The sequence below is a fragment of the Chanos chanos genome, chromosome 9, assembly GCF_902362185.1.
Source record: "Chanos chanos chromosome 9, fChaCha1.1, whole genome shotgun sequence".
NCBI lineage: Eukaryota > Metazoa > Chordata > Actinopteri > Gonorynchiformes > Chanidae > Chanos > Chanos chanos.
The window spans coordinates 10,270,082-10,286,002 of NC_044503.1; the positions used below are offsets into that span (position 1 = coordinate 10,270,082).

Here is a 15,921-nt window from a genome sequence, read left to right on the forward strand (position 1 = left end):
CAAGAATTCTATTACTGTACCTAATTTGGTCTCTTCTATATGAAATTAAAGTTGTTTGTTGGGGGCACGGTCACACTGGCCTTTACCCACTGTTCATCCTTTGCAATAGCGCTTTATTTCTCAGAAAGGTCATGTTGAACTCTCCACAAATGATGAATCTAACTGCTAGGAGTACAAACCCTTCAAAAACACTTGTGTCAATTCGTAAGCTTTTTGAACTTCCACTGGAGGGCCGGTTTTACCAGGCGCAGTTGAGACAGAGGGAACAGATCGATTGAGTACATTAATTGATATGAGCAGAGGACTAACTGCCTCAGAAGGCTTGGGTCAATTGTCTATTTGACTTTGATTAGCAGAGAGACAATGTAAAGAAGGCAGTCACCTAGGCGTGTGATGGATATTGATGGGTTCACAGGTTTGCTTTTTGTCTTTCAGAATGCTTTTCATTTTAACAACCTTCAGACGTTTCCAGAGTTATCGACATCTCCAACAACAACAACAACAACAACAACAAATTCTGAATTGGAACTGTTTGCTTATTCACTCGCTTGTTTGTTTGTTTGTATGTTTGTTTGCTTTGGACATATAATTTCATAGCAGCGTATTCAAACAACAAAGAGCATTAACTGACGTCCGCGCTAAAATCGCTGTTGCTACAGTGTCATACATGCCTCAGATTTCGGTGTTTGCTCGCGATAATAAGCCGGTAAGCCGAAGCAGAGAAGCTTTGGCAGTCTGGTGGATGAATGGCTAATAGAGCATTAATGAAGTCTCTGTGGCTAGTGATGCTTGAGCAAGTCAGAAACCAGGCAAACACAGCCTGCAGAGACCTGCTCAGCACTGCCCCTCCACAGATACAGTAGCAGACAAATCACCAAATGGGGCTGATTTGAATCACACTGCAAATCTATCTTCCAGTTTCTTGTTGTTGCCATGGACACAGACCATTTCCCAGGGTGCACTTTGTTTTTTTTTTTTTGTTTTTTTTCTCTCCCCTCCCCTCTTTCACCCCGGCTTCAGCTAACATGATGTCTGGAGGCTAAAGAGCCCTTGGGGAGAAGCAGACAAAGCCAAGACAACAACGAGAAGAAAAGGATGCAGGTCAAAGCCAGTACCCCCAAAACAGCTCTGCATTTGGCAAGGATCGTTTCTGAGAAGTTATCTCCCATGGCAACGTAGCTTGGCATCCTCCCAGGGGGGGAGGAGAGAGGCTGGCAAGCAGTTGAAGCATCCAGAATGAGCTTCAGAGTGTTCAAGCAGCAGTCAAAATACACATGCATATGTGTCATTAAAAAACAGCACTGCTCAACCATATTGGCACTCATTATGTTACTGAACGAACACCAAAAAAAAAAAAAAAAAAAAGACTGACACAATAAAAGCAAATCAACAAAAATCTGTTCACCACATGCTAGCCTATTTTTGCCACGTCCACTGATGTGAAGTAAGGTAAAACACCGTAACATTCTTGGTAGGAAGTTTAACGAATTGCCCCAAACTGTGACTCCAATACACAATATATGCATGGGTAGAAGAAAAAAGAACTGCTTTTTCTTCCTCTTGAGAACAAAAAGAAAAGAGAAATAACAGCATCAAAATCTGCTCTCTAACACTGATAAGGAAAGACCATGAAAAAATAACAGAACAGACCTAGAGCCCGTTGTATCTTCACTAACACATTCTTTAGCATTAATTTAGCACACGCACACACACGTACAGTTGAATTCAGAAGTTTACGTGCACAGGTTGACGTCATTAAAACTCACTTTTTAACTACTCCACAGATTTCATGTTAACATACTACAGTTGTTAGGACATCTACTTTGTGCATGACACAAGTAATTTTTCCAACAATTGTTTACAGACAGATCATTTCACTTATAATTCACTGTATCATAATTCCAGTGGGTCAGAAGTTTACATAGACTAAGTTGATTGTGCCTTTAAACAGCTTGGAAAATTCCAGAAAATGATGTCATGGCTTTAGAAGCTTCTGACATGGTAATTGACATCATTTGAGTCAACTGGAGGTGTATCTGTGGATATATATTAAGGCCTACCTTCAAACACACTGACTCTTTGCTTGACATCATGGGAAAATCAAAAGCCAAGACCTCAGAAAAGAAATTGTGGACCTCCATAAGTCTGATTCATCTTTGGGAGCAATTTTCAAATGCCTGAAGGTACCACGTTCATCTGTGCAAACAATAGTACGCAAGTATAAACACCATGGGGCCGTCTGTCTCGATGAACATGCTTTGGTGTGAAAAGTGCAAATGAATCCCAGAACAACAGCAAAGGACCTTGCGAAGATGCTGGAGGAAACAGATACAAAAGTATCTACATCCACGGTAAAATGAACCCTATATCAACATAACCCGATAGGCCACTCAGCAAGGAAGAAGCCACTGCTCCAAAACCGCCGCAAAAAAGCCAGACTACGGTTTGCAACTGCACATGGGAACAAAGATTTTACTTTCTGGAAAAATGCCCTCTGGTCAGATGAAACAAACATTGAACTGTTTTGCCCATAATGACCATCATTATGTTTGGAGGAAAAAGGGGGCTTGCAAGTTGAAGAACACCATCCCAACCGTGAAGCACGGGGGTGACCGCATCATGTTGTGGGGGCGCTTTGCTGCAGGAGGGACTGGTGCACTTCACAAAATAGATGGCATCAGGAGGAAGGAAAATTACGTGGATATATTGAAGCAACATCTCAAGACACCAGCCAGGAGGTTAAGGCTTGGTCGCAAATGGGTCTTCCAAATGGACGATGACCCGGAGCATACTCCCAAAGCTGAGGCAAAATGGCTTAAGGAAAACAAAGTCGAGGTACTGGAGTGGCCATCACAAAAGCCCTGACCTCAATCCAATAGAAAATTTGCGGGCAGAACTGAAAAAGCGTGCGCGAGCAAGGAGGCCCACAAACCTGACTCGGTTACACTAGTTCTGTCCAGAGGAATGGGCCAAAATTCCAACAACTTATTGTGAGAAACGTGTGGAAGGCTACCCGAAACGCTTGACCCGAGTCAGACAATACAAAGGCAATGCTACCAAATGCTAATTAAGTGTACGTAAACTTCTGACCCACTGGTAATGTGATGAAAGACATAAAAGCTGAAATGAAATACTCTCTCTACTATTATTCTGACATTTCACATTCTTAAAATAAAGTAGTGATCCTAACTGACCCAAGACATGGAATATTTACTCGGATTAAACGTCAGGAATTGTGAAAAACTGAGTTTAAATGTATTTGGCTAAGGAGTACGTAAACCTCTGACTTCAACTCTATGTATGTAAGTCTTGGAAGAATGAAACCGTGACCCCAAAATCTAGACTCTGTAGCAGCTCATCAAAGCTGGTTCCTCCTCAGACAGACCCTCTATGATAGGAGCATTTCTGATCTGGGATGTAAAATAGCTGATGTTTTAAGAGAGATGAGTAATACTCTGAGGTATTAACGCAACCAGCAACACATAAATAAAGAAGTTTGAGCTTGCCTTCTAGCTACAAAGACAAAAAAAAAAAAAAAAAGAAAGAAAGAAAAGGAAAAAAAGAAACTGTCAGTTTTTTCTTCCTCTCAAGAGTTCCTTTAGTCACAGCTGAACACAAAGCAAGACTCGGCAGAGCTTGTGACCGGAGCAGGCGCTGTCTGCGAGATGAATGCACTGTCACACTTCTCCGTTTTACTCAACCGACCCCCCCCCCTTTTCTTTCGTTTTTTTTTCCGATCAGAGCGTCTGTTGTCGGGCGAGTATGAATACAATAGGAACAAGGCCAATAAGTCCACTGAAGGCTGCGCGGTGGCGAGGGTCGCAACGCGGGTTTTCCCGACCGCCGTCTCTCCCGAAAAGAACACCGTCCACGGCTCTAACCTCGCTTCTCCGAGAGACAAGAAAGGTTAGGAGAGCGGGCGAGGACGAGTTAGCCATTAAATCTCCTCATGACTCGGTTTGATGTCGCACTAATTGCGGCGTGCAGTGGTTGTCACAAGGTCGTGTTAAGTCTGGGGAATATGGCATTAATATGCAAACAAATGTCATTTTCTGGAGGCTGCCGCAAAGTCTGGGCTAATTATTCCATCAATCCCAGATTTACATCTTAATTAAAGATCTTTATCTTGATTAAGGTATGGAGGGAAGAAAGAAATAAAGAAAGGGGGACAGTTTTTTTTTTTTTTTTGGCTTGCACTGTTTCACAATGGTCTTTATGGAGGCCCAGAGCTGAGAACAAAGCTCCTTCTCATTTAACCCTGGACAACTTTATCTGCTTCTCTGCTGTCAAAGAAAATAGTGAACAAAAATGCCATGATTGCTGACACCAACTCAACTGAGCGTAAAGGAAAAGAGACAAAAAAACATGCTTTTCAACAGTCTTAACATTACAAAGATCTGTCATGGAAAATTGCAGGAATCAATGTTTTCTTCTTTTATTTTTTTTGTTTCTTTCTTTCTTTCCTTTTTTTTTTTCCGCCAAAAGTGTCTCCAGGGCAACAATTGCCGTTACGCACTCTGAAATCTCACCTCTTCCATTGTGTTTTTCTAACGTTTTTTTTTTTTTTTTGTCTCGAGGTGTCTGCACGAGCATGTCAGAACCTCTCCCAGTTCTCCAGTCTTACACTCCATAAATTACAAAGCATGTTCTGAGATCACACATGCTTCTCCTCAACAGTTTGTCGTTTCTGCCAATGACGGTATCCAGCTCGTTTTCACACGGAGTTCTCCGAGAGTTCATCAATTACAGGACTGCCCAAAGAGTGGCTGATGACAACCGAGGCACATCGGGGGTGGGCAGACGGCCAGCAATAGCCAGACGCTTCCTGCCCTCCTACCAGCTGCTGCCCAGGGGTCAACATGGGAATAAAAACTTGAGGAACATCTGGGGGGGGGGGGGATTGTGGCGTCACCTGCCGCTTCCTGCGCGGCCCAGGTGAAACGGCTGCCACCTGCGTTGTGTTTTGATTGGTTGGCAGAGCTCCAGATCTCTTATGAAAAGTTCATGAGTACATTAGGGGCCTTTTTTTTGTGGGCATTGTGTTCTCTACGGGGTTTCAAGCTAATTCCCACAGATGAATGCAGACAAGCCCTTTTTTCCATTCACAAACAATGTAATGCTTCATTGAATCTCTGTGTATGTTTATTACATCCATTCATCTGACACAGAGGTGTAAAAGACTTAGCACAGGTTCTGTTTCAGTTTCAAACGTTGCATATTTATGAAGGAGACATGGAGAGAAAATGTTTGTAGTGTTAAAAGACAATAAATTGAGGTTGAAATAACTGGATAAGCATGTACATAAAACCTTTCAACAGGTTCAGTGTTTAATCAAACCACCAGAAAAGAGACTCACTTGTTGTGGAGAACACACCAACCGCAGTGGGGATCTCCTGACCCCAAACACGTCTTACAGGTCTTGTATTGACTGCAGCTCTCCACTGGGAGACGGCTCACCTAAAAATACACATATTCATTACAAATCACATCTTCAAAACATTACTGCACACAAAACATACACACACACACGCATACACACACAGATATATACACATATATAGTGATCTCAGCTTTTGCGATGACAGCATGTTGTAAATATAAAAATACTGAAAACATTTTTAAAAATCTGACCATACTTTCAATCCTACGGTATTTCCGGTTTGTGCCGTTAAGCACCTAACACAAACCTTGTGTTCCGATATATGTACTCAGGAACGTGTGTTGAGGTAACTGTTTAAAGCACTTTGTATAGCTCTGAGTGAGTAAGTACAGTTCTGTTTACAAACACTTTAAGCCCTTAAATGTCTCCCTCTCTATCTGTCTCTTCCTCTCAAGGCCTTTGCTTAATGGTAACACAGCCAACCTGCTGCGACAAAAGGCCTCCTTTCCTGAGGCCACCGGCCTGCTGCAGAGAGCAGGAGCTAATATGGAACTGAAGCAATATACTTGTGCGTAGGAGATATGGAATATACCACTAAACAGCGCTCAAAAACAAACTCTAAAGTGGTCAAAGAATCAATAATGCCCTACAGTTAACAACATGGGTATGGAACAAGTCCCAAAAGTTTCGATTAACAAATGTAGGAGAATATGCCAGCTTAAAAGAGCCATGTGAAAGACAAGGTTCGTTAGGTCTGATCCGGAGGTGCAGTGTGTGGGCGGAAGAGTACAGAAATAACACGTACATCTTCGTGGAAGAAAAAAAAAAAAAGAAGAGCTGTTTTATCGAATGCGCTGCGGATTGTTTTGGTAGTTGTTGCTCATGGTAAACTGTTTAAGTTAAGAACGAAAAAAGAGGTGAAGGGGAAGAATAAACAGGGACGCAACAAAAGACTGTTGTTTTTTCCAGGTTGACTTTCTATCCTCTATGGTTCTGAAACAGCTTGTTCTAAGGGGGTGAAATCTTTTTTGATCAGTCTTAAGATTAGAGTTTGGAGAGAGAGGGAGAGAGAGAGAGCGAGAGAGAGTAAAAAAAAAAAAGAAAAAAAAATGCAGTTAAGAGGGAGAGAGAGAGAGAGAAAAAAAAAACAATCCCACCCAAATGGGACATGGTGCTGCCTTTCAAATGCAGAGTCGCTGGTGGCGCTGCAGCTCTGTGTGGTGTGTGTGTGTGTAGGCTGGCTAACACACTCTCTCTTTCACACACACACACACACACACACACACACACACACACACACACACACACACACACAGAGGAGCGCCTCCTTGCCCATTGTGTCAGCATGTCAGCCGGTGGGTGGGCGAGGTGTAACTGCATAAGCTCCCATGCTAATTTATGCTGCTACGCAGCTAGCCGTAAATATGCTGTTTTATAATTCTCTGCCTCTGGTCCAGGCTGCCTCACCCACACACCCACAAGGCCCTGGTCACTGACACACACTGGGCTCGCCTTTTTAAAACGGAAGGTCACCGTATAAAAGTAAGCGAAACATTATTTATGTAGCAGCAGGAGCCGTCCTCTATAATATTTTTACGTCTGTCTGTCGGTCAATACGCATTAGCCCCTCGAGTCTGGTCACCATCGTTTCTTATTTACCTCTGTAATAAATAACATATTGCTTTTTATACCCAAAGGTCATTAGAAGTGGACACTGGAGAAAAATCGCAATACGAGATCTATTTTGCCAGTTTCACCGTCACATAACCAGATGTATGTAAACGCCTAAAAATGTTTCAAGGAGGGAGGTGCATTCATTTGCGTTTCTACACATCAGCTCTGCATTTTTTTTTTTTTACACACGAGCTGATTCATGTGTTATGAAAGCAACATCCTGAAATGTGTTCAACAAACCACACAAAAATATAATTTTCATGTTCTGCTCATGTTTGCCAATCATATTTCATCGTGTTTGACCGCTTAAAGTCTCGCCAAGCTCCCATTTTGTGAGCAAATGTGACCTTCTGCCTACCTGTGCACCTGCCACAAATGAAATATTCACATGTCTCTCTTCCAGCGGTCAATGTTGGCTGTGAATTATTTACTCTGAGTGATTCATTCACATTTCATAAAGAACAGAGGTGTATAATCACTGGGCTCACACAGAAATCGCAGCCCGGGCTGGGCCGATGATAAAATTAAAAAAAAAAAAAAAAAAAAACTCACTCACTCAGAATCACTGGCTGCTGTAAGCGCTAAAACAGAAATCCTCAGAAGTACTCAACAGGCAACAGTAAGCTCATCTGGAGCATGCATCACAAAGGGGCAAAAACCATCTAAGTAAAAACGAGAACCATCTCTCGGTGTCTGGCCTTAGACGAGACAGACGGATGTTCTCTCCCGTTCTGATCTATGTGTAAAGTGAGCTTTTCATCAACCGCAGGCCAAAACAATCAGTTCGGTGCGGTCTGACGCGCACGTAAACACAAAGCGAATCCCTTTTTAATTCTTTACTCAGATATCGATATGTGGAGCAGGGATGTTTGCTGGTTTTATGGACGCGCGCATGAGCGCTTCTTTTGTCGGGGTGAAGTGATCTAGACTGGAAAGAGCGGCACTATTCTCCCTTCAGACGAAATCCTTACAGTATGCTCGCTAGGACAGTTAGGAACACCCCCCCCCTCCCAATAAAACAGTTCACATGACCTAACGTCTCAAGTTAATGTCTCAGCTATTGTTCTCAAGAACACAGTGTCCTATTCCCATTAACCCTGTGAAGAGTTTGGACCATGTCTTCCCACTACCGCGTTTTCAATGCCCTCAGTATACGACAGCTACGTTAACACCGGCCTCTTTGTGTCTTCAAGTCGGTACCGTGCTCTCTTAGGCCTCCAGCAAACATCAGCAGTTTATCACTTACTCCACCAAAACGCATAGATCGGAATCTATTTATATCCCGTCGCCGCCAGATTTTTTTTTTTTTTTTTACCCATCCGAAGTATGTGTGCGTCTGCTGAGCTCCCTGTCTCTTAAAGAAGCAAGCCGAGCCTTTTCGCAGCGTAGCCGGCGAGAGTTTTTTGGTAGTTGTTGCGTCTGTCTCCCCGTGTTTGCAAAACTCTTTCAGAAGGAGCGCACAATGACGGGCAATTTCATTTAATCTCTCGATTCCGAAGCAGACAAGTAAGCATAGAAAGGCGGGCTGCGGAGTGGGAAAAGGGCATCATTCTTTTGGTGCAGCTGTACTGTAAGGAAGGCTTTTCTCAAGTCAGCTGCACAGCGACTCTGTCTTAACCTTCCTCTCCACGGCCTCCACAATAGAGCCCCATAGAGCAGTGTTATTCCGCTCAGTTCTCGATGGAGACACTTCCCCTAGATTTCTTATTAAGGGAGCCAGCTGGGGCCCGATTCAAAAGACGTGAACTAGTGTTTCATATTCCAGTCTTCCTGTCTAGCAGATGTTAAAACAACATATCTGAGATTCCGGTTTTGGTCTTAAAAACAAAAGGGAGTCTGAAGACGGGGCTGGATCCCGTTCCAATTCTCTTTTGACAAATGTTTTCTTCCAAAAGAGGTCTTCGTCGCACAGAACAAAACGCGTTTTGCAAAATCGAAAGAACGACGCTGAAACAAAAAATGCGGAGCGAAAGTCTGAGGAGTTAGTCACTCGTGCGCATAATAAACACACCCAACAAATGACCTAGTCGTCAGAGCTGTTGCATAAAAGTCAGGGAATCTGTGTAGACTAACAAAGCCAGAGATACTGCTCTGCACATTGGAGCAAATGTAAACATCCATCCAGTGGGCTGCACAGCATTATTCTGCCTTTTCTTCAGCCTGTGTGTGCGCGTGTGTGTGTGTGTGTGTGTGATTCCAATGTGATTCAGAGCCTTTTATTCTCAAACCAGCACTCACCTGTTTATCGCTCAGTAAATAGATGTACTTATAATCTGGACTGAACACCATGTCCCGCAGAATAGGGTTCCCCTCCACGACAGTGACCGTCTCATACAGCAGGGCGTTCTGGGAAGGTGGAGGAATGCCATCCACGCGGATCTGATGGAGCAAAAAAAAAACAAAACATACATATGCAGTTAGGTAAGAGTGTTTTTTCTTCCCTTTAATGGGGAATTCACTGGTGGTTTGAACATTCATTCCTATCGCCTCAAATTCCTGCTGCATTACAGACACATGCGGTATGATAATTTTCCGGTTCTCTCAAAAATTCAAAAGTTCTCTCGCTGACCTAGAAAAAGAGATTCAGAGGAATTGGGAGGGTGCGCAGCGGCAGTGGTGATTATGAGGGAGAATCAGTGTACTGCACGTGGTGGGATAGAAAATAAAATCAATTACATTTTTAATGAAAATATACCCACACAGACAATCATAGGCACACTCGTGTGCATACACGTACACGTGCACACACGCACACACACACACACACACACACACACACACAAACACGAAACCCCTGCTGCTTCATCATTACCACCTCCTCTGTTTCCTCACACTGATAATTAGAGCAGTGAGCTTGTTTGGTGGAGGGGGTTCTAAAGACGTCAAATCCAAAAAAAAAAAAAAAAAAAATCTTTGAAGTGATTGGGGTAAAAAAAAAAAAAAAGACAGAAAGAAAGAAAGAAAAGGAAGACAGTGCACTTCTGACAACTGCAGTTACAGCTGCTAAGCTCACCTATTTTCTCTTCTACTCCGACACAGAGAGGAGGAGGTGGCGGCTTTCACCTCTGTCCTAATCAGATTTGACGGAAATGTGACAAGAGAAAGAAGCGAGAGCCTATGTAAAGCTGATTTAAACGCAGAAACGGGGAGAGAGAAAACAGCGTTTAGGAGAGAGCAGGGGTGAAAGAAAACGGGAGAAATCGAAAGACGGGGCGAAAAAAAAGGCAGAACTGGAGCAGATGTGAGGGTGACAAGCCCGGCTCTTTCCTAAATATCTGGGTCGGCCTGAAGTGACAAACATCGTTAGTCTGTTAATTAGCTGCCTCCTCGTTGCTGCAGTCCCAGTAATTAGTGTTGACAAGGTGGCATCAATTAGTTGAAGCCTGCCATATTGGGTGTCACAAGTCGCTGGCCAAGACGGAGCCCATCTTCCCTCAGCAGAGGGACAGAAGGGGGGGACGGGCGGATGATGGTGGTCACTGTCTGTGGTTTGTCAATTCAAGAACCACCAGCTGTACTGTCATATTCAGCAGCTTTCAGTCGCGCAGTTCATCACTCTGCAGCATTTGAAATGCATCAGCATTTGCATTCACCCCCGCTAGCTACCCGCGCACATCAGATCCGTTTGTGAAACAGACTCCTCCTGCGTTTGAGGCTTTTACCTCAGACGCAGTAAATGATATATGTAATTCTCCCTTCTGTGGATGCAAGGCAAAGCCTTTTTTTTAAAAAAAAACAAAAAAAAAAACCATATTTAGCGACTGAAGGGGTGTTTAAAGCCAGTGGCCTACTGGGGAAATTCTAATCTCCTTTCTAATGGAACCAGAATCATATTTCACAAGTCTTTTGATGGAGTGGATACACAGAGTATGAAAGAAAATCCCTCAGCTCTAAACTTGTTCTTGTTTGGTGTGTCTTGGTGCTAAGAAAACCCTTCACGTTTTTTAACGTATGGTATAAACAAACAGCTTATAAACCGTGTCCGCGGATACCTATGACACGGGCCGAGACAAAGAGGCTGGCGTCAAGGGGGCAAGTTTAAACAAGGCAAAACCGCACATGCTCAGTTCAGAGGTGCTTAAAACCCAAATACAGTGACATCCTGAAACTATCCAGATGCTCCTCGGTCTTCAATAAAACTCTCGGGCCCATTTATCCAGTCTGTTTAAAGAAGGAAAATGTCAACATGCCCATCCTTTCTGCCTCCTCTTTGTCCCTGAATATATCCACAAATAGACTGCACTCAGCAGTTCGACAGCGCATCTAAAATGTTAGATATGCATTAAATCATTAAAATGCTCAATTAAACCATAACAAGGGTAAACGTACTATATTCAGTGATATTCTGGCAATGTCTGAACTGTACTGTACAGAAAGAAAGAAAGAAAGAAAAAAAAAAAAACATTCAAACTACCTGAATTCAACACCAATTTAACAAGCTTTTGAAACCCCACTGCATCAGAAGTAGCTACCCCATACATGACAATCAAGTCTAATCCACAGGGAAAGAAATGAGTGGTGAAATTTCCACAGAGAAATGATAGATTGCAAAGGCCTCATTGTTCTGGAGTGTGTTATTCACTCTGACATTGAGTCATGAAGATTTTTCCTTCCCCTTTTGACTGCGACCAGACTCTAGAAAACTCTTTCATGGAACAAAAAAAAAAAGAAAAAAAAGGAAAAAAAACCACAAAAACCTCCAAACCATAATCTGGTACACTTTCTTAGATGGCAAAGATCAGTGCTGTTCTTTAAATGGCTTTTAGAGACAAGCTTTTTCTCCAAAGCCAGAGTATCCTCACTGTAGTTAGAGTGTTTGAAATGCAGAGTGCTTGCTGAGTCTGCTGAGAATTGACCTCTTGACAACATCAAACAGCTCAGATGAGGGTAATTGGAATTTAGATAAATATTACCTTCCCCTCCATCTCTTCTCTGCGATTCAAATGACGCCTAGGTGACACAGAGTACCTATCCATCTATCAATTAACCTGACAAACACTTTTCAATGCTTCGAGGAGGTACGAACGCCGACTTTTGCTCAGAGACCGATTTTGGTTTCATCGACTGGAGCGAACGAAAGGGGACATTTTGACAGGGGGAATGGCAGAGAGGGGGTGGGGGTCCTGTTTGGGTCGTTTCTGATCAGTTGGAACACATATTCAGAGCTCTGGCTCACTGACTGATCCAATTGGTCTCTTCAAGGGGACTTGGCTCATTTGCTCTGTAATTACAGAATCGAGGGACTTAATTTCTATTGTCTGGGCTTCATCTCGCTGTTATACTTCTGAGATCATACAGACGACAATCCACAAAAAAAGGCATCTGGAAAAGGTATCTGCTTAAATGACATGAATGTTCCAGCGTTTAAAGTTTATAACTCTACATTTCTGACTCAACATTTTTAACAGGCTCTTTTTAAACACTGTATTCTGACAGCGGGAGTGTTGTTTTGATAAAAATATGATAAAGGTCAGCAGAATTTTTGAAAGATTAAAAAAAAAAAGAAAAAACTAGAATGATGTATGAAAAGCTCAGGTTGGATTTCTGACACTTTTATCGTCGGAGAGGTCCAGTATTTCAAAAGGCTTTTAGACCGGGCTAGACCTTACTGCTGACAAAATCTCAAAAAAAAAAAAAAAAAAAACCCCACAGCTACAGAGGAGATAAAAATGACATTTAAAAAAAAGTGCAATTTGGTCAAAATGAATAAAAGGTAAGAACGGGTGAGCAGAGGGCAGCTGGAATCGCAGGTGAAGCCCGTTCTGTCGACTTCAGAGCCAATCACAGCAGGAGGAATTGTCTGTCTCCAGGAGGGCTCCATTTATCTGAGGTAACCGGGAAAGTGAAAAACAGATGGAGGTGGGGTCTAGGGGAAATAAGAGTGGTACTCACACTACAAGAGTGAACGTGATTGACACTCTGGTCGCATGAAGATGAAATTTCGTGGTAATACACACAAAAAAGAAAAAAGACAATAAGATTCCAAATCTCAGGGAAGAAATGATAATATCTCTTGGTAGTGAAATATAATCTTACATATAATAGTAACTACTACACACACAGCCGTCAAGAATAGACGCTCTGGGGTAGAGGTATAATTATATATTAGATTCAGATGATATGTCAAAACATAATGAAATTTATTAAGCGGATACAGCTGCTTAAAAAAGGAACTAGGGTAACAGGCCAGTTGTCAAATGTGCTATAAGACACCTTCTAAATTATCTACTTATTTGTTGTTAGCAAAATTTACACTAAATGGTCCTCATGTACTTGTTATGGTCTACAAAATGTTTGTAAAAGTCATTTGAGTTCTACAAGTTTCCAGAGAGTACCATTTTCAGTGGGCTAAATAAATAATTGTTTTTTTTAAAAAAAAAAAAAAAGAGTCATATTTTAGATTGTTGAATATGGCACTGACAGTAAATACGTGGTCACATTAAAAATTGGTTTTAAATTAATCCACTGGCAGGCTTATGTTTTTATTGGATCAAGAGAATGATTCACAACATACGGCATGTTATTCTGCTGAGAAACTAAAAATCCCTTTTTAATTCAACACGACATAATCCTACTTTTTCTCCCTTTCACAGACAAATTCAGGCACAGAAAGAAATCCTTAAATACAGCCAAAATGTGAGAGAATATCTTTTTTTGCGCCCAGTTTAGTAATTCATTAAGTCGCCGTTTCAATTGCTATATTAGACAACATTAAATATCACAGCCTAAATCAGACACGAGGCGAGACAACACAAGATAAAACTCATCGTTAATGTCCGACAACTGCAAATATCGAATGCACGTAATACGTCAAGAGACAGAGAACACGTAGAACGCTTCCTTAATAAACATTCGGGCTGTGTGTTTTATGATCGCTCCCGTAATCTTCCACCTTGTGTTTGTTGTTTGTGGTGGAAAAACCTGGGAGACGCTCATCCCTTTCCCTCTCCTTCTCCTCCAGGCTTCAGCATTGCCACAGATCTGTCATTGCTTCTTGCCCTAAGCGGTTTCCGCACCCTACAGCGTGAGGAGGATTAAGTGCGAGTAAATGAGCGAATATTCTCCTTCGATGTCAAGAACAAAATGAGGAAACATTATGGTGTTGTCCTTTTTTCTTTTTTTTTTTGTTCTTCTTGTGTCAAACATTTTGCACGTTACAGGTAGAATATCCTCTTGGGTTAAGCTGTATCTTTCAGAGAGAGAGAGAGGGTTGCCATTTTGTGTCAAGGGAAATCTGTTTAACGTGAACTCCAAAAAAACCCTCCCGTCACTGAAAATGAGGTCAGAATCCTCAAGCTGCAAATTTATCCTCTTAGGAAAATGGAGGAGACAAAGCCTTGCACCCTAGGAACTGAACAAAAGGCCTGTAATTCAATTAGAGGACTTATCCTGTTTCTCCAGATCATCCCTAAAAGCACTGATGGACCCTGTACACAGAGGTGGGCTTCACACAGTCTACACCTGCTTTGTCCTCCTTCAACTCCACAGAACCTCAGAACGAAACCGCCATCTCCCCACTCTCGCCACATCCTCCACCCTCCAGCAGTCTTTCTATAACATTCCACGACCCTTGACCTGCCCAACCTTCGAACCTTGCGTCAGCAAGGTCTGCGGTCTGTCTGTATATGTGATTCTTCAACAACATAAGGCCAAGGGGCATGAGACTTAATGCATTTTTAACTGGGGGGGCTTTCACCTAATTGGATTCTTGTGGGGCCAGGAGGGAAAAAAAAAATCTTTGTAGTTCTTGAAAACACATCCAACGATAACACTGAAAATATACGATACGTTGGATACGTGTGTGGATACGTTATGGAGCTTTTACCACTACAGAGCAGTGAAGTGGTCCTCATAGCCTAGCATACGGTCTTTCATGCCCCTCACAATATCCAAATATTTCCACCCAGGATCACTAAAACAGCAATTACCCAGAGCTATTCATTAGACTGCTGCTATACTCTCGGGAAATTACAAGTTTGCTATCGTGGATGTTTTTATAAAGAAGACACCTATCAATTACAATTCTCGTATGGGCTTGGAAATGTGCTTGTGCTTAAATAAACTCAAATTCTTGTATGATTCATTTATGTACAATGCTTGTACAATTCACTGAATTTATTCCCTAAAAAAAAGAAAAGCATTTGCATTTTCATCTAGAAACGCAAATTTGATATAGCAAGGAACATTTCCACAAAGTCATTTGTAATCCTGACAGCAAAAAACATTTACTTAATTTCTGTGTGATTATACTCAATAATTTCTGACAAAAATACTGTTTATTTATTTATTAACAGATGTGGCTGTTTTGTTCAGCTGGCTGGCTTAGTGGTTTAAACGCCAATCAGTCGTACCTGCGTGAATGACTTTGTGTCACAAAATTCGTGAAATATCACTTGTAACGGCGTTATATAATTACACGAACAGATTTTGAACAGCTGTAAACCCGCTCCCACGCATTCTTTTGAGGACTGCATTGCTTCTTACAGAGGCACCGTGCCTTTCTAAAGCCGCAGCAGCACTGAATATTTGGGTATTCAGCTCTGCCCTCTGGGGGCCTGTCACATTCAACTGGACCTATGTTCCAAGAATGTTCCAGCTCAAGAAAGCCTGTCAGGAAACCGGCTCTGGTCAAGCTTGGCTGATCACAAGAGCCTCTCCAACACAGGTACTGGGCCCAAGCCAAGGGACTGTCAGCGTCCTCTCCTTCCTCCAGCACAGAACCAGGAAGGTTAAGGCATCCCAGAGCTTACGAGGGCCAGAGTTTGTGTTGTAGTGAAAAAAAAAAAAAAAAAAAAGGTTGAACTTTGCCAACGACCCAGAAGGGACTCCTAAAATTCCACCTTGAGCCAATTAACCCCTCTAACTTT

At 42.3% G+C, this 15,921-nt stretch overlaps 1 protein-coding gene across 1 annotated transcript in view; it reads right to left on the reverse strand.

The window, feature by feature from the left end:
- The window catches only part of plxna3 (plexin A3), an 81,935-nt gene that overhangs the window by 43,728 nt on the left and 22,286 nt on the right, over positions 1–15,921 (reverse strand). The window contains exons 3-4 of the mRNA XM_030783735.1: positions 9,293–9,433; positions 5,357–5,457 (exon numbers count right to left, since the gene is read on the reverse strand). Coding sequence (XP_030639595.1) covers positions 5,357–5,457; positions 9,293–9,433 — 242 coding nt within the window. The remainder of the gene's footprint in view (positions 1–5,356; positions 5,458–9,292; positions 9,434–15,921) is intronic.